This window comes from Kryptolebias marmoratus, linkage group LG7 (assembly GCF_001649575.2).
Source record: "Kryptolebias marmoratus isolate JLee-2015 linkage group LG7, ASM164957v2, whole genome shotgun sequence".
Lineage (NCBI taxonomy): Eukaryota > Metazoa > Chordata > Actinopteri > Cyprinodontiformes > Rivulidae > Kryptolebias > Kryptolebias marmoratus.
The window spans coordinates 9,206,335-9,233,692 of record NC_051436.1 but is presented as its reverse complement, the minus strand read 5'-3'; the positions used below and the strand labels follow the sequence as shown (position 1 = coordinate 9,233,692).

Sequence of the window (27,358 nt, the reverse complement as noted above, 5' to 3'; positions counted from 1 at the left end):
GAGTGGGGGTGCGAGGAGACAAGAAAAACGAAAGCGCTTTCAGTCTCATTCTCCGGTAAATAGCCCCTCTCCACACTGGCCCTTTTAAGCCGTGATTGCTTTTCTCTCTCCGCTCTCCGCCGCAAATTATTCCTCAAACCGCTATTTCCTGCTCCATCTCTCGACAGATAAGACCCCTCTTCCTCTTTCATGTGCCTCTTTGCCTCTTGATGCCCCCCCTTCCTCAACCCCGGCTCCACCTCCACAACCACTCTTCCCCCCCTCCACCCCACCCCTCGTCTAAATTTAAACTCGTGTGGACAGAAGAGCTTGAGTAGCGGTTTGGGAGCCATGATACTGGTCAAACATTTTTCCCCTGGAGAACCAGCATTTTGACAGAAATAGTATGGTGTCACTTCAGGAGGAGGACTGGAGGTGAATTGAGTGTTTCTTTGGGAAGAGCAGAGTGAATTGTGGGTATGTGTACACCTTCAGTGACCATCAGCAGCCCTATGCAGCACTTTTAGTATGACTGGCTTCTCTTTGTGTTGTTGGGCCACAGGCACAGATATGCTTATAGGTCATCTGATATGTTCTTCAATGGACCTGTAAGGAGCTTAGTAAACAAGTGAAATGGAAGATTTCAGTCATCCAAAAAGTGTTTAATGATCCTTGCTTTTGCTAATTAAACATTCATCAATTTAAAGACTAAGGTAGCATTCCACTGGACTGAACAGCGTTTACGAAGAAGTCTCCAAAATGTCTCAGATCTTTTGCTACGGATCTTAGTGTCCTCGTGTGAGTGAGAAAGTCACTGTCATTCATTGAATTTTGATCATGAGTCGTCTCAATTTACTCAAAGATTCTGTTATTTTTGGAGCGTAGGAGTTGCACCTTGACACCTGCACGACCAGGTCATCTTTCCATGATTAATTTACACTTACTTTTATCCTCTTTTTAAATCCTTTTTTCATTATTTGCAGGGAGTGGTTGTGGATAACTCGTGTAACTACACATGCAACAAAAACAAAAGGATCTTGAATCTTTTCTTAAAACTATCACCAACATTAAATATTAATTATTCAGACCCTCCAGGATTTCGCGATGTTGCGATCGCAACTATTAACACAAAATCGAGCAAACCCTGCGAAATAACCCCAAATAACTCATGAAGGAGACACGTGACGTCACTTCCTGTTAATGTCAGAATGCCGGGAGCGTGCAGGAGCAGCGACCAAAGCCAAAATGTGCGCTAATGCTTCACATTTGCCCACAAAGATTTCAGCAAAGGACCGCACTAAACAGTTACAAACCAGCACGAGAGTGGGGGGGGGAGCTGTTCTGCACGTCCTGCAGTGTAATCATGGAACATAAACGCATCGACAAACACTTCCTGTCTGCAAAACATGTGAGGAGAGCTGCAGACGAGGGACAATCCAGAACTGGTCCTGAATGTCAGTTTATAAGCTATCAAAGTTCTCAAATAAAGCACCTTTTGAGAATGTCAATGTTTGTTGGTAATTATCTTACAAAACCAGTAAGTATTTTTGGTTTATTTAATAAAAGTTATGGTTGTTGATTGATTTTAGTAAAAAAAAAAAAAAAAAAATCGCAACTTTTAGGAAAATGCCCCGCAAAATCCGGCATTTTAGCCCGCAACAATCACAAAAATCGCCCGCAAAATCCTGGAGTGATTGATTATTTTAAAACCACTGGTCCCGCGTGCTCCACTAGACTAAATCCTAAATGTGGGTGCGGCTGCAGAAGTGTGTACAAAGCGAACCCATGTGGGTATGACGTTGGTGGGATTGGGCAATGGAATAATGTGCACGGCCTAGGTTGACATTTTGAAAGCCGTCCGCATTTAATTCACTTCAGCTGAAAACCCAACATTTTTCTTGTAATTTCGAGTCACCAACTAGTCCCCAACTGTCAGCCCAGTCAGATACTACCCTTATGTTGACGAAACTAAGGAAAAGAATTACTACTAAAAGTTTTGGAATTGTGCCTAACCAGAAAAATGCCTTAAAAATGTGCAGAGAATGTTCTTGTAAACAATCGACTGAGAGGCTTTTGCAGAGGAATTGTTACATCAGAAACAGGGTGAGATTAGCCAATAATGTGGCATTTATATGACGCAATTGTGTAAATTTAACTTTGTTTTTGTTTTGTTTTTTACTCCGTTAAAGTGTGTCCGTTTTATTTCACATTTCACCGGTCTTTCAAACCTCACAGTTTGTATGGATAATATGGATTTGAATTGACTTTGAAAACCAAAGCTATTATTAGCGAGTATTCTACGTAGTTTTCAATGTGATATTTCCTGCTGTGAGAACTGTGACGCCTCTTACCAAGACTGCTGAAGAGCGTTGCAATCGCCTGGTTTGAGGCCATGTCAATCAACCCTCTGCCCAGACAGAAATGTGGGAATATCAGCAGCACCTGCTTCACGATGTCGTTGATGTGAGCGACATTCTGTTGAAGGAAAATTTACACAGACCGATTAGGAGCATGCAAAACTTTGAAATATCAAAGCCGGAAATCCTTCAGCCCAAGCACAATATGTTGAACATCCATCTTGTATCAGCAGGACCAGAGGAGCTGAAAGTTCAGAAGACGGGGCAGATAATTAACAAACATCCTGCACTTTCATTTGCACGCTGAGCACCGTTGAGTCGCTCAGGAAGAAATATGCATCAAGTTTTTATCCACCATCTTGACGCTGGAATCCAGCGATTGTCGGGCAGCATACTGTGTGATCTGTGAGAAAGCAGAGCATGTACAAACACAAATGGATGTGCTGAAGCTCAGGCAAACAGATGTTCATCCTCAAAATCATAACTCGGGGTGGAGGCGGCGTCCTGACGCCAAAGAGGGAGGCACTTCTTCTGGTATTTTAATAATATCGTACAAAAGCAAGGAAAAACACAAAGCAATATTTCACTGTTTAACAGGGAGTAAATAAAAAGCCGCGCTTATCTTGGCTCAGGGTATCCGTACTAGCTCAGGGTAATGCAATAGTCGAAATCTCGATACATATTTCCGTACAGTGGGTGTGTGAGTGGGGCTGGAATAAAGCCAGTTTATGACACCAGGAATCAGCGTGCTCAGAGCCCGACCCTTGTCTTTGCTCACACAGCACCCAACCATGGCTACTCTCCTTATAGGTGGTGGACCCACCTATAGGGAGGTGGATTCTTGTGCCGTTTGCCGTCCAGGAACCAAGACTATGTGCTCGCAGTGAGCTCCCCCTCTCCAGATCAGTTTCCTGGAAGGGGGCCCTATCCCTATTCTGGTCGAGGTAACATGTTGCCTGCAGTCTTCTTCATCAAGGTCTTTGATGGGAAAAAAAAGGTGGAATGCACCCTCTGGGTCAGAGGTCAGTATTTGCCTTGAGTGAAGGAGTTCAAGTACAGTCTGAGTGTTTTTTGTCCACGAGTGATGCTAGGATGGAGCAAGAGATGGACCCATGAATCAGTGCTTTATAGGTAGTAATAAGAGCCTTGTTCCAAGTCTGTTATGATTAAGAAAGAGCCAAAAGGCAAAAGTCCTTGATTCACTGGTCCATCTATGTTCCAACCCTCACCTAGGGCTATGAAATATGAATCTTGACTAGAAAAAATAGGATCCCGGATACAAGCGGCTGAAATGAGCTTTCTCCAGAGGGTGGCTGAGCTCGACTTTAGAGCCAGGCTGAGGAGCTCCATCACTTTGTGAGAGCTCAGAGTAGAGTTGTTGCTCCTCCTCATTGAAAGAAGTCAGCGAAACAAGTTCAAACATTTGCTTAGGATGCGTCTCTGGAGGTTTTCTGGATATGTTCCGGGAGATCTCAGGACAAACCCAAAGCTCACAGGGGGATATTGTGTATCCTTCTTTGAACCTCTTGGTTTCCAGGAACACCTTGGTTTCCCTCCTGGACCTGTTGCCTCATCAGAACAACTACGGATAAGTAGAACCAAATGGCTGGCTGGGTGGAAAGAGATTAATAAAGAAGTATCATTTTTAAAGATTGGCTCCAGACTGGTGCTCCGAACTGAAGATTTATGGTCCGCCTGATACTAATGTGTGAAGTTGTGAGTCAATTAGAAGACTTTTGATATTAATATTTGAATATTATCTAAACAGATAATGGGTTTTAGTAATGATAAATCTTTGACCATGAATTGTTTATAACCCTAACCTTGGTTTGGTTTTTTTCTTATAATTACAAATCCCTATTCCAAAATTTTACTGTCCTTTTTGTTTCAACTCCTTTTCCTCCTGGCAACAATTAAGTGAGAACCTGTTTAAAAAAAAATAAAAAGAGTACAATAATGAATCAAATGAAGATGGTATAGACGAGCTTGTAACAATCCAATGCAAAGAAATGGGAAGTTTGGTAATTCAGAGAGGCCGCCGAGAGGGGGGCAAGTAACAGCGACAACACAAAGAACAACATAATAAGACATTTCGCATGGCTCAGTGTTCAAAACCGAATTCATGAATTATGCATACTGCTTCATTGTAGCGCAGTCTCCAAAGCTCTTGCATACATACAGGGAGACTATAAATTCACAGCTCCTGCTTTTGGGTGAGCCTGTGTAAAGATTAGTTGATTCCGTGTTGATGGTGTAGTTTTATGAAGCTGCGCCGAAAGATTTCCATATGATGGCCATTAATGCCCCAGAATGCATTCATGGATGTGTGTTACTGCACAGTTAAATTGGTCCGCATGACTGAGCTTTCAATATGCAGTTACCATGACTGAGTGCGCCAAGCCCCCCATAAGGCTATCCACCCTAAAGCATAAACAATACAAATGCTAGATTTAGAGATAGTTTCATCAGGTACATTTTCAAGATGTTTATCTACTCTTGAAAAAAAAAAACTGTTTAAATTGTTTGCCGTCTTGTAGATTGAAAACGGGTTACGCAAAATGGAATAACATGCTAAATCTAGCCTTTGTCTTTGTCTAGTTTTAAAAACAGTTGGAGTGGATCTCTGCAGGGCTTAACGCTGTGCTTGCTTAAAAAATAGTTCCGATATTTTGAAATGGGTTTTATTGGAAGGTTGAAAACAAATAATATATTCTCTGTTGTAGCTAGTCCCTTGAATGACCTCAGTTTGAAAAAAAAAACCTGTTTAAATCTGATTATCTATCTATCTATCTTAGACTATTTAGCCAGCTAGATAGATTACTTAATTCTACTTACTGTACCTACTTACTACTAATTTACTAACTTCTAACTTACTTTTTTTAAAGAAAGCTAATTAACTAATGGCTAATCTGAGCAGGACCATGACCAAAGTGGATTGGTGGCATCATAAAATTGAAAAGATCTCATAGCAATTCATATGAAGCCTCTTTTAAAACCTTTTTACACCACCATCACTTTCACACTGCACAGTTATTCAGGCAGAAACATCATAATATTTCAGCCATAAGAGCTCCAAGCTGCACCAGAAGTGACACTGATAGCTGCTGCTTTTTTTTGCACTTGCAGATATCCACATAATTCCATATATATAACCTTGTAATGTGAAATTTCCGATTTAATAAAAGTTTATAAAGTTTTTGAGACTAGACTCTGTTTTAGGATGGCACTTCAGTCTTTTAGTCTTGGCCCCACTCAGACAAGCTCGTCATTAGCCTTTAGCGTTAGCTTTTCAGTCCGGCTAGAATTAAACCCTTTTTCTCCAAATCGACGTTGTTCAAAGAGATATCTACATTATAAAAAACATTAATTGTTCACAACCATTTTCAAAGAGCTCACTTCAAAAGATTCCAACTATTCCATCTCCATATTTATCTGACAAAGGTAAAGGTTTCACTAATCTTTAGATATACAATAAGTCATTTAAAAGAGCCTTTTATTTGCTTTCCTGGCTGTTTATTCCACCTGATCATCGAGGCTTGGACAAATATGCCCCCAAAGGTGACAAAGCCGCTTTTCTACACGGCACAAACCGAAGAGCTCTGCTGATACTTTGTATGCAAAGTAGCTCCGCTTCATCTTGGAAAGAGTAAAATTAATATTTATGCAGCAAAACAATTTAAAAACAATCTTTATGATTTTTTTTTCCTATTGAACGAATTTTACCGCGCATATCATATGAGAGCGTGCAGGTCAATGAAAAGAAAGCAGTCTAACTTAATCTTCTCCCTTTTGTGGGATAAAAAAAAAAAAGAAACAAGCAGAAATGCTCGAGATCAAAAGCGGGCATATGAAAGATTACTTCTATTTTTGCAAGTAGGTGGTCGCTGGAGTAGTTTCTCGGAGGCTGATTTGAGACCATGATGAAAAGGGCTCCTTGATTGTGATCATGATATCAGAGTAAACCTTCAGATGTTGAGTTTAACATAAATTTATGGCTCCTTTTCTCTTCGTTTATGCATTCGCTTGAAGACCGCACGGTACAATCATGGCGCGGCCGTGCTGAGTAGTCAGAATAAATGTTTTTGATCATACATGTAGGGAACAAATCAGCCGTAGTTAACTTTGGCATTTAAGGAGGTGGGTGATATGCGATCCCTCGAGGATTGCTAGCGTCTGTCTTAATTTTATTTTCGGTTCATTAAAAAAAAAAAGAAAAAATGGAAAGGCAGATGAATGAAGAAATACGCGGCACTGTTATATATTAGGGTTTCAAGTAAACGCCTGCCATTTTCTTGACACGTAACGTTTTTATCTCCCCGAAACTGAACGAAAATCTTTTCGCCACACGTTCACATCTCTACAGCGAGATTCGCTGAAGGCGTCTCTGCCCCTTAAACTCACCAGCGAGCTCGCGCCGAGATAAGAAAGTCAAATAAATAAGCAACGGCGATGACCTTGGCTGAAAGAAGCTCATTTGTCTGGTGGAGGAATGCAAGCAAAGCAAGACTTAATGTGAGATCCAGATGTAAAAAAAAAAAAACAACAAAAAACTACATCTTCTGGACATGAAAAAGACCTCAGAGACTTATATTCTGGGATGATGAAATGTTGGACAATTCCTCCCCCCTTTATGTTTATGCTCGACGCTATAAATCCTTTTTCCGAGTGGGTTTCGAAGGTGGTAGAGTCTGCGCTCTCTGCTTATCTGACCTATATATACACACTTGTGCTTATTCCCGGAGCGCGGCTTCATTCATGAGGCCGGGAAATCGAACGGGCAAAAAATTAGAGCTCAAACAGACAGCCAGTGGATTTCACAGAGTCAATATTTGTGCTCTTTTAGCCTTTTCTGTGAACATTGCGGGAGCTCTGTCAGATAGTTTGGGGAACTTTCCTGTAATATTTCTATTAACAGGACATCTCCGGTCAATCGGTGTTCGACACAATGAGCTCCGGTCACACACGGCATGAGGCAAGTAGTCCACAGCAGCACTGCCGCACCTTCAACTTCATCCCTGGAAGAAAATCTGCGAGTGCCTGTGGTTATCTCTGAGTGGCACGGGGTGGAGGTATTGACTCAGACACAGCTTTGGGCGTAAGGCAGGCTGGGATTGATGCAGTCTACCGGGAGTTGGACAGTCCTAAGGGGTAGAAAAATCTCCCAATGGTTTCAAGACAAAACTAGGGCACCAAGTCTGTAAAAGTGCTGCTCTGGTTCTTCACTTTGCTACTTTTTTTTTCTCCCCCCCCCCCTTCTCATTCCCTCTCACAGAGAAAAAAAATGGTGCTATAACCCAGAAGGGATCTATATTCACCCTGTGCTTGAGAACACCGAAGCCCGTAGCTTTACTTTTGAGCGACAGTGTTTAACGAATGCAGCAAATGATGAGACAAAGCTTTTGACGGTGCCAGCGTTGCACAGGGAGAGGACCGGATTGAGCTGTCATGCGCAAGGCTTTGCTCTCAATAGTGAACTGGAGCATGTCAGTTCAGTCTTCTAGGTGCGTTTCCGCTGCAGCAACCCTTTCGCGGGAATCAGATCTTTTTTTTTCTGGGGTATTTTTTCCACCTTTAACTGTTTCGACTGTAGGAACCACGACCAGACGGATTACCAGGCTGGAGATTTGTCTCCGGAAATTGATCCTGGTCGGGAGGGAGGGAGGGGGTTTTTGAATCCGCCCCGTCCCTTTTGGGTTTTGTTGTGTGGCGGCACAAAACGTTTCTAATTAGCGCAGTATCGCCACCATTTCCAAACCACAATCTATAAGAAATGTGCGTGTAAAAATACTTCAGCTGAGGGCGTTTGGTGGTTCCTTCACAGCAGTTTTATCTATTCAAAAGTTTAAACGGTAAACTGATAGTATATTGAATAATATAAGATAAATATACAACTGCAGAGGTTTTATATTTGTTAATAATTGCTCATGAAAATGGGAAACAAAAGCCTTTCTTTGAAAGCAAACACTGAATTTTGACTAACTTGATTTAAAAGCTATTAATTACTTTTAAATGCTTTTTTTTTTTTACTAGACAGTTAAAAAGAGAAATCTGTTTTAAGCTATTCACTCCTTAAATATTTTTATGTTGACCATCTTAGTGGTAAATTAGAGAAATTATTGTAAAGGCTAGACAAGCTGTGCCACTTAAAAGGAAGTACTGTAAATTTGAGAAAAACGGGTTTAGGTTAATATATTTATATTTTTTTATTGAACATTAACAACCAATCAGAGAAGACGACATTCGGGTCTGGATCCACCATTTGGAGACTCCTATTGTAGACTGTAACGCCTGTGAAAGAATCAAAGTTAATGTTCATCGCTGTAAAACGTCGCTGAACCTCAGAGTGCAGGGGTCTGCAAACTGTGGCTTCAGGGCCGCTTGTGGCTCTTTGGTCCCTCTGTTGTGGCCCTTTGTTGTTTTGACCCAAAATAACATGGAAATAAATTTACTGATTTTCAAAACAACAGAAAAAAATGCTAGTTTTAGCAGTTTTCCTGACCAATTGTTTAGGGTTTTTTTTTTTGCAAATGTGTGAATGATAGAACTGATCAGATCATGTTAGCTGTCTGTTGGCCACTTTATGAATCCAACTTCCCTGCCGCACAGTGTGCTCTGTCTCTGAAATCCGCCAGCAAACATTTTTCTAGACTTTTATGGCGAGGTGCTGAGAAAAACAGAAAGTGCAGTTTTGCAAAAAAAAAAAAAAAATCACAGATTAAAATAAGAGGTTCAGCAAAAATATGGCAACTCAATCTGACAACAAGCATTAAAGGCAAAAGCTGACCTTTGGTAAAAACAAATATAGAAGTAAATCAAGACCTATGTCGCCTATGTTGCAATAAATACTCAACATATATGCTGTTTTTAAAGGGGGATACTTGAATTAGGAAAAATACCAAAAAAAAGTCTACATTTATTTTAGATTTTTAGTGTTAGAATGCAAAAAAACTATAGTTTTTACATGCAGTACTTATACTTAGATGTGTTTTTGTTATTACAAGCTTCTCGTCCATCCCAGTGAACTGGAAGTGGCTTGCCGGCTACTAGTTGATGATCACATTTCTAGTATGTTTTGTGGTTCTGGATGGATTTTATTCAGTGAGTGAAGGAGCAGAAATGGCTTTTGTTGATGGTAAAGGTTGCCTGTCTCAGTGGAAACTAAACAAACCAGAGTTGAATTGAAAATTGATGGTTCGGGGTTAAAAAAACGAAAAGGTTCAGAGTGGTGTAGCTGAAACATGCCTCGTTGTCTACTTCGGCTTGTCTGCTCCAAAGGGATATTAACTCTGAGCCGTGATCACGTGGAAAGCCGGGAGAGTTGGAACAATTGTTGATTGTTGCTGACCCGTCAGGCTCTTATCAGCAGCGATTAGGGGGGAATTATCATAGACCCGTGTCACCGCAGAGTCTCCCAGAAACCCCCGGAGAAGCACGCCGTAAATCCGCCTCTTTATGCTGCCTGTGGGCAACATGCTGCCCATTAAATTATTAACAAAGGCAAGCCTTTATGAGCGATACGCTTCACTGACACCGTATTAATAAATAAAGAGAATGCGCACAACAAAATGGGAACAAAAGAGACGAGCCGACCGAAGAAAAAAAAAAGAACACACACAAATTGATAATGAATGCCGGCGATAACCAAATCACAATGCAGATGAGGCCGCCTCGTTACGAGACAAGAAACATCCCGAGCGGCGCCGGAGGAAACATCGAGTCGGAGGCATCTGTGTTGGAGGGGACAAAGTCTCTACATCTGAAGTATCAGAACAGAGCCGAGGGAGAGATTGTGATTCTTACAAAGCATCAGATGTACGAGCAGCTTGTCACAGGGAAGTGTTGACAAAGGGGCGTCTGATCAGCACTACGCGAAAAAACTCAAAGTGGCAAAAAAAAAACACACACATACATACATAAATATATATATATATATATATATATATATAGTAAGTAACAATTAAAACAACAAATCTATCTGGACATATTTATGTCAGAGAGGGGAAAAACAGGAGGAAGGCAGAGAAAAGTAGACAACTTTCTCTGACTGACGCAAATTTCCCCAACTTGGGAAAGGCCTAATTTTTCTTTAATGAAATTGGATTTAAATATAATCAAAAATGAAATGACTGACAGCTAGAATCCTCCCCCTCCTCCTTCTGTTTTAAACCAAACTCTCCATTTCTTATTTAGTTCGTTTTCGGTGTCTTTGTCTTTTGATTCCGCCGAGACGCAAGCAGCTTGCAGTCGGAAATGAACACTCGCTGAAAGATGGATGAGGGAGGGTTCTCCAAAGACCCAATTTTGAGTAAAAAAAAAACAAAAAAAACGATTAAACATTAAAAAGAGTAGGGGAGAAAATAAGTTCTTTGAAAAAAAAAAAAAAAAAGAAAAAATTCTTGAGAGGATAAAGGAACAAAGTTAAAAGAAATACCAGGTGGGGTACACATTCCGCACACACGAGCGAGGCAGACTTTGTTTCGAAAACACACAGCGTTTATCTCGGATTCAAGACAATTAGCCGTCCTCCGCTAGAGCTTCTACAAAAATAGTTTGGGTATTTTTTTTGAGCAGTAATGGGAACCTAAAAGTCTGTACCTACAGTCTGCTGGGAGGCCGGTTCTAACTATCTCTGCTCAGCACACACACATCCAAGCAGTCACACTAACGTTGTTCGGTTGAGAAAACAGCCACAAACTCAACAAACGGCGTCACGCTAAAGGGTATTAGCAGCATTCTTTCACACCGCCATGCCATTTTGGGGAAAGAGCTGTTTTAGAAATCTGAAAAAGTATTTGGCTATTAGTATTAGGCCCGGGCCGTCAGAATCAACAATGCGGGCATCTGTGCGCTGTAAGTGAACGGGCAAATACGGTTGATAGACAGTTGCGATAGCCAATCAGATCACGAGTTGTGTCAGTAAGGCCCTCTAGCTGGCGTCAAGTTGAACGTGACATTAACGCGTCCTGTGAATGGATATGGAAACTTACTAGTTTGAGCACCGGCAGTGCTATGCAGATCAACAGAGTCACACCCGGGACTGTTAACGGTTAAAAACGTTTTTAACCCACAATGGCCGAAGGAGAGCAACACATTGATTTGGTTGCTGATATCCTGGCAAGGCTGTTTTCAAGACAAACTTTTCAAGAGAAGCTAGATCCCGTTAGAGGAGGACGGCCGACACCGAGCTAGCTAACCTGTCCCAGAATGGATTTTGTGCTGAAATAAGTGCTTTGGAGGAGACCGCCGTTTTGGTGAGTGCAAACATTTTATTTATTTTATTCTATTTCATTTAGTTTTGACAGTAGCATACCAGATAGGTTTTAATTGCTGATGCAGGTTTGTTGGTTTTTAAAATGCGCCAGATAATAGCCCATTTTGTACACAGCTGAGGTGATGCCAAGTAGTGCTTAAGTGTGTTTCTAACTACTCTCCAGTCCTGGTGTTATAAATGCTGGCATAATGGAAGGTATTTATTGACTAAGTTGGACATCACTGAAGGCCTAAGTGTGAAATGCACCGCCCGCCACTGATTAGTAACTATTTGACTGAACGTCACATCAAAAATGACCAGAAAAATAGGTTTAAATTTCAGGGTTTGGTGTCTGTGAAAGAAGATGATGCTCAACCAGTTTGTGATTCTTGCCGATCTCTTTCGGTTCATTGTCGCTTTCCTTCAGACCTCAGTCAACCCTATTCAAGATGGCCACCACAGCTAATCGACCACAGCCAAACTCAAAATTGGTATAACCAAGACATTTTTACAGATACTGAGTTAAACCTTGTTGTGGAATGAGCTGAGAGATGCTGGTGTAGATTCTCAGTCATCCAGGCCGTGGTAAATTCAAAAAAGGTTAAAAAACAAAAACAACCGGACTTCTATTCTGTAGCTGAAGACATTTCGCTTCTCATCCGAGGAGATTTTTCAGTTCCTGAATTGAGAAAGTTCCTCGGATGAGAAGCGAAACGTCTTCAACTACAGAAGTCCAGTTGGTTTTGTTTTTTAACCTTTTTTGAATTTAGCTGAGAGATCCTCAACGTCTACTCTGAGCAATAACAGTGGTTTTTAACATGGCTGATCGAGCGTTTCTTTCCACTCTAACAGAACGAAGGCGTCCGTTTTTCACCGGCCTTGCCACTCACGTCGTCATCAAGGAGCTCCATGATGAAAGTGGCCACGCTGCCGTTGATGCCGATGAAGAGGTTGACGCAGGTCAGCACCACGTAGGCCGTGCTGGGCACACTGAAGAGGAAGGAGGCGGGATACATCATGGGCGTGATGGCCCACCTAAACAGAGACGGGGGGGAGAATAAATTTAAAATCCCACCATCTTTCAACTTTAAAGCTGTACTGGGTGAAAATACAAAGGTGATCTCCACTCTGGCCCGCCCTCATTAAAAGAACCGTCAGGGTTATTACCAAGTCTAAAATTATCAGTTACCGAATACGTACGGGTTTTTTTTTTCTTTTCTTTTTTTCAAATTCATGAGCGCGGATTACCCGGTCAGCTGCGCCGCTTCACGACACCGGCAGCCTCTCCCGATCATTTGCATTTCAAGCAAGTGACCCGCGAAGGCACGGCAAAATAAATGCCGCCCACACTTGGCTGGCAGTGGATCGAGTTCAGTAATAGAAGCGGATGAAGTGAAGCGGCGGTGAAGTGGTGTCAGCGTGGTTTATCCTGAGCCCTCTCCAAAACGTGACCTCTATTTTTAATTTCAAAGAAACTCTTCGTTCGTTTTTTTTTCTCCGTTTTTTTTCAGGTAGACATATTTTACTAATAATTAGAGCCACTTTAAAAGGAAACGCCATTTTTTTGTTTTGTTTAACAGGTAGTTGTTTTGCTGTGTCTTTCCTTGCAGATCAAATTATGTATTTCGTATTCTTCTCGGAATCCGTCTGTAAGTGAGGTATTAGGCCAAGAAAAAACTATTAGCCCTGGTTAAAAACAAAGACTCAAACTGTTTTTTCATCATCGGGATCGGTGTGAACTTTAGAGGCGCGCTTTACGACATGAACTGATATTTGTAGAAATGATTTACGTAGAAGTCTTCTCAAAAGGTCAACCCTTAAAACACGTTTTTCTGACTTCCCTCGTGTTTTATTATGTGTGTTTTAACATTTAGAGAAATACGGCAGAGCATGTCGAGTATTATTTGCGCCACATTTAAGCAATTTGTTGATCATTGGTGGGTTTTAAAGCAACAATTTCAGATCTTTTGAAGGCAAAGTTCCCAAAGTTGGGGTCGGGACCCCAATGTGGGTCACCCAACACCAAGCAGGGGTCCTTAGATAACCTCCAGATATCAAGTTACAATTAAAAACCCAGTTTTTATGATATATTTACACATTAATTGTTACAGAGAATTGAAATACAAGTCATTTAATGATTTAAAAAATAGCAAAATGGAGGCCAAGACTGTTTGTGTTGTCATTATGCCCTTATTTAATCAGATCATCAGCACTTTTGGATGTTTAAACAGCCAACAGATGGGGTCACACACCTTTGTCACTGTTATTTTATGGGTCGGAAGCTGAAAAGTTTGGAAATCACTACTAAGGTATCACATAATAGACATATACCAAAACCTTTGGTATATGTCTATTTTGGGTTTATAGCCCCCCCCCCCAAGGGTGTGAACACACCCTTGGTCAAATTTGGTGTTGAAATTAATGCCGCTTCAAACAGCAAGAAAACAACACTCCATCCTTTAGGTTGTTGAATTTGTTGGATTGAGTTTACCGTTCATATATTTTTAGTTTGAAGCAAAGAGATCGCTGCCATGGCACCAGTGACTGAAAACAACAACGACGACGAGTTATAAAATCCAGGCCTGGCGCGACTCCAAAGCTCATTACGAACCATTTTCCCGAGGTAAAGAGGTCTCCGATTCACTCACCCGTACAAAATAAGCAGCAGAATCAAGGCGGGCAGGTTAGGAGGCGAGACGTAGGCTTTTTGTTGGAAGGAGAGGAAGATCACGATCACAATGAAGCAGGGGACGATGTAGTTGCACTGTCGAAGCAAAAAGACAAACGTCGCCGTCAGAAACCCATACCTGTACACAAAGAAGCTGCTCTGCAGGGCACTTAGGAATAAAACGTAAGTGACTTTCATAATGTGTAGCACTTCTCATTTATTCACTGACACCAAAAGGCTACTCTGTGACTACACTGAATGAGCATATTATGGTTTGGCTATTCTTTTTCAATAAAGAAGAGCAAGATTAGAACATTTGAAATCCTTTCAGAACAAATTAGGGCAGAAGCTAAGCTGGTAGTTAAAAAAAATGTGCATTTTCTGGCAATACTGAGTCAAGTTTGAGTCGCCAACAAGTCTCCAGAAGTCGCAGCTTTTTCCAGGCGCTTCTAATGCATCACAAGCAACTCCCCCTTCCTCAAACCTAACGCCACCTCCCAATCCCAACGTGAGCTCTATTAAGGTTGTGATGTTCTATTAAGGCCTAGCATTTCTCAAAGAAATCCGTTTCATCCACCTCATTGTACCTGATGTTTAAACTATCATCCCATGATGAGAAATGACAGCTATAGCTGTGTGGTTAAATCTGGAAAATAACATTAAAATTGCTTTTGATTGGTAGCCTTGATGTTTTTAAAACGTTTCCTCTTAGAGGAAAGTTCATTCATTATTACTGTTATTGTTATATCTGTTATAGTTAGACTTTTATTTCTGTATTTCTGTATCTGTAAATACCTCCTCTTAGAGGAAAGTTTTTTCATGCTTAAATGGTCTAAGTGAGAAGTATTACACATTAAAGACCTGTTATTGTGATATCAACCCTACTCTGTTATAGTCATTCCAATGACTGATCTGTTATCTCATGCCAGTCTTACTATTAGCTAAAATTACCTGATTGATGTTTCTTTTATTTCTGTATTTCTATATTTGATTTTGATGTTTTTATCTCTGTATTTCTGTATTTGATTCTGTACCTGATTGTTGTTTCTGTGTTGTAAAGCACTCTGAATCGCCTTGTTGCTGAAAAGTGCTATATAAATAAACTTCACTTCACTAACATCTTACATGACATCGCAAGATCTTCCACGATGTATTAGCACTCAAAGTATGTGTTGTGATTGACTCTCAGCTACTACCAGACCAAACTTTAGCTCAATATCTTTAAAATGGACTGAGTTGTAGCCTTTTATGTGTTTTTTTAAGGTCAATTGGCAGTCAAAGCCTGTCCAGTGGTTCATGAGATATTTTGCTAACACCACAGACAAACTCACACACAGGCACGACTGATCAAAAAGAGTGATCTGTGTCGAGTTTGCAGTTAGAGTTTCGTGGCGTCAATCCACATTCTGTGATGCTGAATAAACGGTAATGCGACATGCTTCAGGGCCGGCTCCTTAGGTGTATTTGTCCTCCACTCAGACAGCATTTATCCTCCATAATGATGAGTGTTCTGATAGCATTTCGGTACCAAAAGGAGCCTGATGAAATGTTTACTTCCAGGATGCCTGAGGGAAACTACCGGTAAGCCTGTTGAGCAGAGCCAGCGGGGGGCAGCTGCTGTCGATAATTACGTCTCAGCCAATAACTGTTTTTCAGGTGAAGCCTTTCCCTGCAGCCAGCAGCGTCAAAGCTACATTATCAATTACAGTGGATGGATATTTTTTATTTTTTCCCCTCCTGTTTTTTTTTTTTTTTTTTTTACATTTCGCCTTAGGTGGAAATAAAATCTTCAGAACTGGAGCATACCGGATTGTAAAACGAAGAGAAAATGGGCCATAAAAACTTACTTAGATGGATCACAGATGCCATTATAGCATGTGTTTTAAAGCAGTTAGCTGCAATTAATGTAGCCGCTAATAAAAAAAGGCACCTCTGGAAGAAAACATCATTTGGGAGCTGTTAAAACAAAAAACAAAAAAAAAAAAAAACACCACCGTGACGATGCTGCCACTTACCATGTCCCAGGCAAAGTTGGCCAACCAGTAGACGGCCGGGTTGACTCCGCTGACAAATTGCAGATGCTTGGCTTTGCTCACCCTCTCTTGGATGAGAAAGAGGACAAAGCTGGCGGGGATGAAGGACATGGCAAAAATAACGCAGATGGACACCACCACGTCAGTCGAGGTCGTGGCCCTGCGATTCAAGGGATAGGACGGCAAACACAAGGTTGGCCGGAGAGGTGAGTGTGCACCACGGCAGGGGAATAAAGAAAGTTCACACACAGCATGTTTGTGTATTCAACTTAGTCCATCAAACGCTGGAAAAACACGATTGTTTCCTTGTAGATTTATTGCATATATACACATTACAATAAATGTCCTAAATAGCTTTATTTATAACCTGTTGTTATGTATCAGATAATTGGAGCATGTCATCGTCAGTTAGGCCCAAAAATGCTTTGATGCTAACCTGAGTTTCTTTGTGACGTTTCGTTCGTGACTATTTTAGACATTCTTTGTTCTTGTGACACATTCTGTTGGTTGACCACTTTTGGAGTGAAAAGATAGGTCTAAAATATCCTTTCTTTGGACCTTTACCAGCCTAATTAGCATCTGAAATTCTTGATGGTGTCCTCAGAAGTCTTGCCCTTTGTGTGTCTTTTTCTGTCTGTTACCAAAATACTTCAGGGACTACTGGATGGGTTTAAAAAAAAAACTCAATGGATCAACTTGTAGAGTCGACCTGATTCAAGTTGGCCACCACAGCGAATCAACATTAAGCAACACATCAGTCAATTTTAAATATATTGAGCTAAGATTTGGTGTTTCAGTAGCTTAAAGTCATCCCCAACGCATAATGCAACCTCTAACAAACTGTCTGAGATCTTTGTTTAAAACTTTGGCATCAACTGTTGGAGTCAACCCCGGCTTGAGCTAAAATATGGTGTGGTATTAGCTGGAAGTCATCCTTCATACATACCGAGCGCGACACGTTGTGTAACATCTTTGCCTACATTTTAGCATTAACTGTTAAAATCAACTCTGTTTGACTGTAAGGAAAATATCTAATGAACCCCTCGGTAGAACTGAGTGAAACTCTCAAAGTGATTATTGATTGTACCGTGCATCTACAACTCACTAACTTTTGGGGTCAACGCAATTCAAGATGGCAATCGACCATTATAAGCACAGAAAATGACTCAATCAAGATATTGAGCCTAATTTGGTACGGTAGTAGCTGAGAGTCATCCTCAATGCGTACTCTGAGCGCCAAATAGCTGAACCAGATCAGCTATAAACAGTGTAAGACATTAACAGTTTAAATCTTTGGTGGGAGATATGCATTCCCTCAAGAAATGCTAGCCTCTAAATGTATCAACAAATTTGGTCGTGTTAACTGGAAGCCATTTTTTTGACATTACCCTATATAAGTTAGACCTTTCATTGTGAAGTTTGAAGCTTGGAGAACTTTTTACACAATATATGTTCTTGTAACAGATTCTGTTGGTTGGCCACTTTCATGAACAGTAAAACTGGTCATGAATTTCCTCCATTTGGACTAAGTTTAGAGTTTTCCGCAACCCAAACAACCCTACAACTTCTTGATGATGTCTCCATTATTCTGGCCTACATATGCAGTAGTATATTTGTATATGCAAGTTGTTAAGATCAAGCTTTTATACTTGTTCTTTTAACAAAACAAAGCACTTCCTTCCTCCTAGGGCAGGGGTGTCCAATCCTGGTCCTCGAGGGCCACCATCCTGCATGTTTTCCTTGTTTCCCTGCTCCAACACACCTGATTCAGTGGTTAAATCACCTCTTCATGTTCTGCAGAAGCCATTTAAATCACCCATTGATTCAAATCAGGTGTGTTGGAGCAGAGAAACAAGGAAAACCTGCAGGATGGTGGCCCTTGAGAACCAGGATTGGACACCCCTGTCCTACAGCCTGTATCTCAAAGGGCTGCAACTGTTGGTAACTGGTTGGAGACATAATTTTGAGAAAACATACAAATTTTCACTTGGAATTGCACTAAATTGGTGCTTGAGACCAAAATTTGCCAGGAGTTTGCGTGCATATTTTGCCACAATTTAATCAGAAAGTGTCCTAATTACGTCTCGATGTGTTCACAGCGGGACAGTTTTGTTGCTCTTGGGTGCCTGGAATGTCAGATTTTCTGGGTTTTTTTGTGTCTCCAATAAGTTACAATTTCATTTCAAAGGTCGCCACCCCCTCACACAGTTCATTTCTTAAACCTTTTGACTGAAATCTAACTTGAGTTCGGTTCCAGAAATCAGTGACGAATCTGACTTTTTTTTTTTTTCAAGTTAAAACTCCAAACAAGTACCTTTTAAAACTTACTGGAGAAAATCGGAAGCCCACTCACAAATGCCATTCGTAATTTGTTTTCAACAAATGCGCCGCAATGAGATAATGACTAATTTTAATATTAATGCTAATAAAATCTGAGAGAAAATTTGATCCCAAATCTAGCCCTTTTTGCCACCCAAATATTTGCAAAATTTAAGAAACACACAAACACCGCTAACCTAAGCAGAAAAGCAGACCTTTGTTTTAAATGTTAATCCAAAGGTAACAGTTTTTAATTGAGCAAAATAAACAGGAAACGGGAAAGTTACTTTGTAATTTCTCCCTCAGTACACTGACCTTCATTTTACTAATTTCACTGTCATACATATTTATTTTTGCTATCCCTCTCCTGTAAACGTCCTTCAGTCTGTCTGCTCAATTAGCATCGGGTGAAATTGATTTCCACTCCTTTAACGTTCGCGTTCAACCAACTTTAGTCCTGCTGCATAATTAGCATATTAAATCAGCTGCCCTGTGTGGCTGCAAGGATGCATTTATCATCTCCAAACAGGCACAATTAGAACGCATAAATATGAAATTATTTACAGCGGGCCGGTTCCAGCCCACGTTCCCGCCGGTTTCAAGGGCTACGGGGAGGTAACGTTGGGGACAAAGCGATGAATGATCGAACTCGGAACGCTTGAAGGTGGTTAATTGCTGTGAAAAGAGGACAAGCAATCTGCTAATTAACTAATAATGGAACGAAGAAGAAAGATGAACAGTGGGAGTGAAGCTGTACAGAAAGAGCTGCTCTCTTTTAGGTGTTTTTTCTTAAATTTTATTTTATTTTTTTATTGCTTCGGGCTGCAGAAAGCAGTTTAAAAATGTAACCGAAAAGGAGGGCGGTACGGAAAAAGACGCGGCAAATCTGAGGCTTAATGCACCACATTGGGATAAACGGTTCTCTCGTGAAGTGAAACGTACTGAATCAATTTGATGTTGTTAAGTTTAATAAAATCTGTAAAACCTGCCATTTTTGTGCCGTGCCAAGAAATGATTACTATTCAGCCTCATCGGCTGAAGGAAAAGACGTTTGTCGCTTTCCAAAGAGAAGATTCTGCAGCATCTCAGAAGCCTTAAAATTCTTTTAAAGGCATTTCTCGTCTTATAGCCATTTTGGTCAAACTTTGAAAATAAAGTTGATCCATTCGTGCTTGGATTGGAGCATGTATAGTAAAATACTCTCAGCTGCTCCCACATCAAATGACTGGTAACCTGACTGAACTATATACATTTTTGTGTTGGTTAAGGTCAACCAGCTGTGGCGGACATCTTGAGCTGGACTGCATTGAGAACGGAATCACTCGTAGATGTATGTTCAGTTGTTATGTTATAGGAGTTTAATTAAAATCACTTCAGTTGTCCCTGAGATATTTTGCTAACAGACAAACAGGGTGGATTCCAGCATTTCATGCAAAGGAAATGTGTGGTGCTGAAGGTATGTGTTGGGGATGTCTGTCAGCTGCTTTCTCACCCAGTTTTATGTCAATTTCTGTTAAATGAACTGACTTATATTTGTGTTTTCTAATGTCAGTTGGCTGTGGCAGCCGTCTTGTACATGTCCATCCAATGAGTCCTTTCCGAGAGTTTCATTTCCAATCTATCCACTGGTTCACGAGATATTTTTGCTAACGGATAAACGCACGCAAACATCGGCATAAATCCAATAAAAGTGCTTCCAAAGCTGATATTTCTGGAGATGGTAGGAGAAACAAAAAGAGGCCCTATTTTTGCATCCTTTTCAGATGAAGCAGAACGGGAATTACAGGAAGCGGTAAATTCAGTCATTGTTCATTAATCTGAACAGCTCTGTGGTTCGTGACACTTAACATAAAAAAGGTTGTGAAAAACACACTTACGAGGAGCTGCCACAACACGTTAGTTCGTGCAGAAAAAAAAGCATATTGTGACGAATTAAGTCTTTTATTTAAATACCGGATTCACTAACCGTCTCTGGCTGACGTTTCAGCTGTAAACGAAAAGAATAAATTCATTAGATTTAAAACAATCAAGGAGGTCTTCCTGTCTTGTTTCTCTTGCTTGGTTTAACAGAAACAGATCCCATCAGATGTTAATCTCCAAGAAAACTATTTTGCCTTAAATCACAAATAGGTTTTAAAATCTTTTACTAAAAGCAATTATGTTCATTCTGAAATGTTGGCTCGCTGCAAACCCCATCAAAACGAAGCCACTTAAAGAGACGGATCTTTTAAAGTGGGCTTCTGTGAAAAGATAATGAACATTTAATATCTTACCTGTTTAAGCAACACTTTGCGGAAGCGCCGTTTGGAGAAATGGAGTTTATTTCTCATCAGACCAACAAGCTAACAACTAATCTGAGCGCAGCCGAGACCAAATTGGATTGCCGCCATCTTGAAATAGCTCCAATTTGAAAAACTTGACAATGGTTTATGTGAACCCAATTTCAGAATCATTTACACCGCCATCGTTTTTGCATTACACAGTTATTTTAGCTGAAATATTGTAATATATCTGTTGAAAGAGCTAAAACCAGCTTCTTGCGCTACTATTAGCTCTTGCAAACGACCAATCATTTCTATCGAAATAACCATACGATGCAAAATAACATGTTAAAATATCACATTTGTTTGAACCCCAATGAAATATTTAAGATTGGAATGTTTTTATCCCACATCAGTTTGGGCTCCCCCTCTGACTAGCCATTAGCTCATCGATCCGGTCAGAATTAAACCTGATTTCCTTCAAACTGTGGTCATTCAAAGAGCGATTTAAAACAAATAAGACATTAATTGCTCGTAATGTTTTCCACAGAACCCCGTTTTAAAATATCTGCACTGTCTCTTTAAAACTAAAACGGTGGAAACCAAGTGGAAAATGCAATCTGACATCGAACAGTTTATCTTGGGTGTCCATTAGAAGTTTTGTTTTTTTCACCCACCTGAACAACATGTAATATTTATCACTAGTTTTCCACATTTTTAGAGAAACGATCACCCTTTAGCTGGTTAATGTGCTGATTTGTTCGGTATTCACTCGGGTTTTTTCCCTGTAGGTGTACGGACAGCGGGGCGTTTAAAAGCTCCTTCTCTAAAAACGGCTTTTCGTATAACACATCGCCATTCGATCATAAAAAAAAAAAAAAGATGTGTACACGGAACTTGAACATTGTGCTTAGTCAGGCGCTAACCTCTGCCGTTTTCCTTTCCCCCCCGCCTCCCTAACATGGAAGCGAGCTCCCTATTTCAACATGAGAGAAAGTCCGACCTAATCTGGGAATCATAGCTCTTAAATTCTGTCACACTCCGCGCCCAGAGGTGGAAGAGAGAAGAGGCTCAGGGTGGATCTACGGCGGGCAGGATGTTGTAATTATCTCCAGGTCTGGTGCAGTCTCTCCCCTCCCTAACTCAGCGGCTGTCGTCAGCACTCGGTCACTACATAAATACAGGCCGAGTGCGGCGGGGGAGAGTGGAATAAAACTGGTGTGAGCAGACACTCGGCAGCCTGTGTTGTCAGGAGATGTAATCAGGGCAGCGACTAATAATAATAATAATAAGCTGCAGATGAATGGGATCAGATCCAATCCATTAAGCTTATAAATCCCACCGATACTTAAGATTACATTGATAGCAAAATATCAACAACTAGTGATGGTAAAACAGACATGATCACAAAACCACACATACAGATATTTATAGCATATAGTATAAGTATTCGCTTTATGCCACACATGGGCGAAATATGATCCGAGGGCCAGAGGCAGACACTGAATCAGGTCTATCTGTCCCCCAATGTGCTCGAAAACTTAAAATAAAACAAATAAAAACATTTTATTGCTGAATTTTGAAGCAGGTGAAAAAGGTTTACACAAAATATTGCAAACCCTGTCCTCACCTTGTAATAATATCCACACTGAGAATTCAGACTGCTTTTGAATAGAAGGTGTGAACGGCCTGAATGTGCATCAGATGTGGACTGGCTGCCTTTTTTTTTTGATGTTGTTGTTGTTTTCTTGAGTACGATTGGTAGTCTGAACACGATCCGTCCAGAGCCAAGCTGTAGGACCTTCTCCTGGACTGACGTGCCCCCACGCAGGTTTGTTTGGGTTTTTTAATGGCTCATTGAACAACCATTCTTAAGAATATTCCAAAGTTACCCGTTTATTTTGTCAATTTTTCAGCTAAAAGTTCCAGTAAAGTGTTTTATCGGAACTTTCTCAATGAAAATGTTTGTTTTCTCCGGATTCTATTAATCAGAGGGAATGCTTTAGGACAGCGTCTTCAAATTGCCATGTCCTGGATGAGTGAGAACCAACACCGGAATACAACAACTGATGCCCACTGCTGGTTTAGTATTGCCACAGATGGGCGATCGTGTATTTGCCTCTGTCTGTCTCTACGTGTGAGAGCTCGTCTTTTGTGCAATATATGCATGTTCGCGAAGTTTACTCGAGCAAGACATTAAACCCTGAGCTGGCTCATTTCGTGGTTATTATAACCTTGCTTGCCAGTTCTGCTGCCACGGGTGTGTGAGCGAGTCAATAAATAAATCAAAAACAATAGGCAATGTACTTTACAGAACCTTGTCGGCGGCGAATGTAAGTGCTGACCATGAAACAGAGTTGTGTTGGACAACTCAGGGACAAGAGTGTCTCTTTTGCATCTCACAGTTCACCGTCGAAACAATCGATTTCCTACAAAGTACGGGAACTGTACAGGTCGAAATTCCAGGGAGGAAACTGAAGGTTTATTCAGCGTTCAGTAAGCTGTATACAGTAAATGTTTGTTAGACTGTTACTGTGGTAGAAATTCTTTTTAACTGACAGTGACTAGTTTGCACAGCTAGCTCAGAGACAGAACTACTCACATTCCAATGTACAGAGAATTTAGTCATTGATTACCCTAACCTGAATGTCTTAAAAGGTTTTAAGACAGCGTTTTTCACCATCACCTTCCTGGTGGGTCAGATTAGTAACTGATATTGAGGTTTTGTTGCAAGTTCCCTTTATTTCCCAGACATGGTCACTTTTTTTGACTTACATGGCCACAAAGGAGAGCTGTTCCTTGGTGAGGTTTAAGGGGTGATTGGAAACCGAGATGCCGTACTGCCGGGGTCTCTGTCCCGCGGGCAAATTACCCCTCAGGATGCCGTTGTTGGCCACACTTAGGAAAGACACCATGCTGTGCCACGCCTGGTTGTAGAACCACACCTGCAACGGGAGGAACAAGCACGGACACTGAGCACAAAGTGTAGACATTCAAAGATTAATTTGGCTCAGGTGAAAAAAAAAAATGGATGCATAAGCATGCTTCTAATAACTTATTCTTCTTTATTATTCATAGAGTTTTACATTTACCAAGCCATTTCTGCTCTTGTCTTTACAGACCCTCTTTGGTTACAGCTTACAATTTTTTTTCCGAGTGTTGTTAACCAGTCTTTACCGTTGTAACATATACCCACTCTTTCTGCATCTGTCCTTAAATTCAGCTATCAACAAAACTTCATGATTCTAGCACAGCTGCTTCCACTTTTGTTTTAGTAAAATGGCCTAGAGAACATGTATTAATGTTGCCTACTTTATCTAGCCAAGTCTAACCTATTTAAACATAACTTCACCCAGCCTACTTTAGTCTAACCCAACCCATCCCAGCCCAGCCAAGCTTAACCTAACAGAGACTAAATTAGCCTAGCCTATTCCATTATAACTGGACCTAACATAGCTTAGCCTAACTAAACCAATTCAGCCAAGCCATGCTTGACCTACACCTAACCTAACCTAGCCAAGCCTAACGGATTTTAACTTAAACCAACATAGCCTAGGCTGACCTAACCCTGTCATGTTGGGTGGAGAAGGAGGCGAACCCAGAGCGCAAACTAATTTATTAAAATGAAAGATAATCAAAAACAAAGACTGACGTGGCTGCAAAACCAAACATAACAAAATCCAAACCTGAGACACAAGACAAGAGGGACAACCAGACAGCGCACGAAGAGACAACGGACCAGCGAGTAAGCGGAGGAGATGACCGGGTTTGAAAGACGGGAGGTCATTGGGGGAAGTGGGCACAGGCGAGATGATTTCAAAACTTGGGGGCAGGTGAGGGGGCAGGAGAGACTGAGGAGAAGTGAATGATGACAGAGGCACAGAGAACAAGACAACAATAAACCCAAACCAAAAGAAACCAGAATCAAACACTAAACGGAAAAAGAAACACACAGTAAGGCCCAGAGGAAGACCCAGGACACGCTGGAGGGACTATGTTTCTCGGCTGGCCTGGGAATGCCTTGGGATTCCCCTGGAGGAGCTGACCCAAGTGGCCGGGGAGAGGGAAGTCTGGGTCTCCCTGCTTCGGCTGCTGCCCCCGCGACCCGACCCCAGATAAGCGGAAGAAGATGGATGGATGGATGAACACACAGTAAAACCAAATCGTGACAAACCCAACCAAACCTAGCTTAATGAAGCCCAACTAAACAACCAAATCACGCAGAATCTAACTTAACTTTGCCCAACCAAGCATAGCCGAGCCTAACCTACCTTAGTCTAACCCTAGTCCAGCCTGTTCCATCTTTAGTAAATGTAGTCCTTTGTTCTACTGGTTAACAAACCAGGAAAAAATACCCAGAAATGTTTAAAACATTTAAAGGCTCAAGGCTAATGGTGTTTTATTTTTCTCCTTTTACCTTTAATAAAGCCCAGAAGAGTGAAGGATTTTGAAAGCTGTATGTTTCTAACATGGCCACCAGAAGCCAAGTCAAATCATTTTCATCATGAGTTCTGGTCTTTTTTTTTTTTTTTTCAGAAATAATTTAGTAGAAACGATCAGTGACAAAATTGCTGCCACATAAACTATGATGTATATTACAATACAGCAGCTTTGACAGCTACATTTCTGTGTTTATATCTTTGTGGTTTTCGTTCAGCGCCGAACAAAATCTGTTTAGGGGGTCAAATTAGCTTCAAAAGCTTTTTGGAGGAAACATGAATATTAAAACAAAGCAACAAAGAGAGAGAGAGAGAGAGAAAAAAAAACATCACTTTTGATTAATTGGGTATCAAAGCTTGTCACGTCTAAAAAATCCTGATGTGACATAGCATGAAAGCTGCGGAGTGGAAATATTTTAACACATTCTTTTTTATGTAAGTGATTTTCTGAGTCTGCGGTTGCCGGGGTGCAGAAGAAAAAGATTGGATGAAAGAAAGTGGGTGTGAAAGAGGACTCCCCGCTGGTGCTGCAGTGATAATTAAGAGTGGATGGTGTCTGAGTGCCAGCCTAACATAACACCGCATCACAACGGAGCATGTGGGGGGAATCGGAGTACACACATGCATGCGCACGTGTCGTTCTGCCTGTTTGCACCTCCTCGTACTGTTGCTTTATCTCGCAGGAAGAAAAAAGACGTATTTTAGCTGCGAACCCCTTCAGAAACCCACCATCTAATGTGCTCGAGATAACGCCACGGGAAAGAGCATAAGTTGGTCTGCGAAAAGCATTACGTTTGGCATGAGAACGCGAAAAACGACTTGAAGATTTGCCACTTTTGAAAATAATTAAAGCATCAAAGTATTTGGGGGGGGGGGGTAAAAAAAAGGAAAAACATCTACACAGGAAAAGAAGTGTTTGATGTTTGTATTGGGGCATTAAATTGTGCTCCATTACATTAACATTTAATACAAATGTACTAAAATTCTACTGTGTTTATACTTATTTTTACAGCTCTGGTTTATTCGCCCACTAAAACATCAAAGTTTGACTCATTTATTTGGAATTTATTGTCACGTATATCTTCACTCGTAAAATAAATTTATGGTTTTGTTCCTTTTCTGCATTTCATTTTTATTAGTCTTAAAGCAAAAATAGGATTTTCTGACAGGTTTATGAACAATTAGGCTTACCTGTTTTAGATCGCTCTTTGAGTGACCTCGGTGTGGAGACAGAGTTTAAAACCCCATCTGCTCCACTTCAGATCAGGTTTTTTCATCCACTCATTTCACCAAAAGCAATGTAGTACCCATGCCGTGCCACTGGGTGGCGAAAGTGTTTCCATGAACAACAAGAAAAGAACGCTTTTGTATGGCTAAACATTCCAAAATATCATGTTTTAGTTCATTTTTCTTTGACATTGTTTAAAATATTTCCCCATTTCCTGATGCTTTTAGGACATGATTAAAGTTAGATGGTGACAAGATCAAGACAAGAACCAGAAGTAAAAAAAAAAAAGGTGCCTAATTGGTTCTTTTTTTTAAACAAATTGCTTAAATCTGTGGTTTGTTTTGGTGTTAATTCTTCGAGGATGTTAGTTTTTTTAACATATGTTTTTCCTGTGTGTATAACAATCACTTTCTTGTATATTGTATCTTATTCCATCAGATATATTATAATATACTTGCTGAAAGTGTTACTGCTAGCTGCTGCCGTTGCTGTATGTGCTTGCTAATGACCATAGATGTAAATAATGGTGCTATGTAAAACTGATACAGATGTAAAGATTTATAAAACATCAACTGGTCTCAAATGGTTTGAGATTGCAGTCATTTTTAAGAGGACAGTTCAGTTCGTCAGAAATGGTCTTGACCTTTCTTGGACTAGCCATTAGCTAGTCAGATTTAAACCGAGGTACAACAGGTAAGAGGTTTTTTTTTTTGTTCAGAAACCCACTTCAAAAAGATCTGAAGTATCTCTTTGAGCTGCATAAAAAATAATTAAATTGTTATAGCATCACATGCCATGGCTTGGTAATTTGCACAAAAGGAGAA

General features: G+C 40.7%; 1 protein-coding gene across 2 annotated transcripts in view; it reads right to left on the bottom strand.

Annotated features, from left to right (window-relative positions):
* LOC108234870 (phospholipid-transporting ATPase ABCA1) overlaps window positions 1-27,358 on the bottom strand; it is a 215,816-nt gene that overhangs the window by 48,024 nt on the left and 140,434 nt on the right. For both annotated transcript variants that reach the window (XM_037976591.1, XM_017414453.3), the window contains 5 exons: window positions 23,643-23,812; window positions 16,270-16,447; window positions 14,235-14,350; window positions 12,477-12,621; window positions 2,331-2,454 (listed from right to left, as the gene is read on the bottom strand). In XM_037976591.1, coding sequence (XP_037832519.1) covers window positions 2,331-2,454; window positions 12,477-12,621; window positions 14,235-14,350; window positions 16,270-16,447; window positions 23,643-23,812 — 733 coding nt within the window. The remainder of the gene's footprint in view (window positions 1-2,330; window positions 2,455-12,476; window positions 12,622-14,234; window positions 14,351-16,269; window positions 16,448-23,642; window positions 23,813-27,358) is intronic.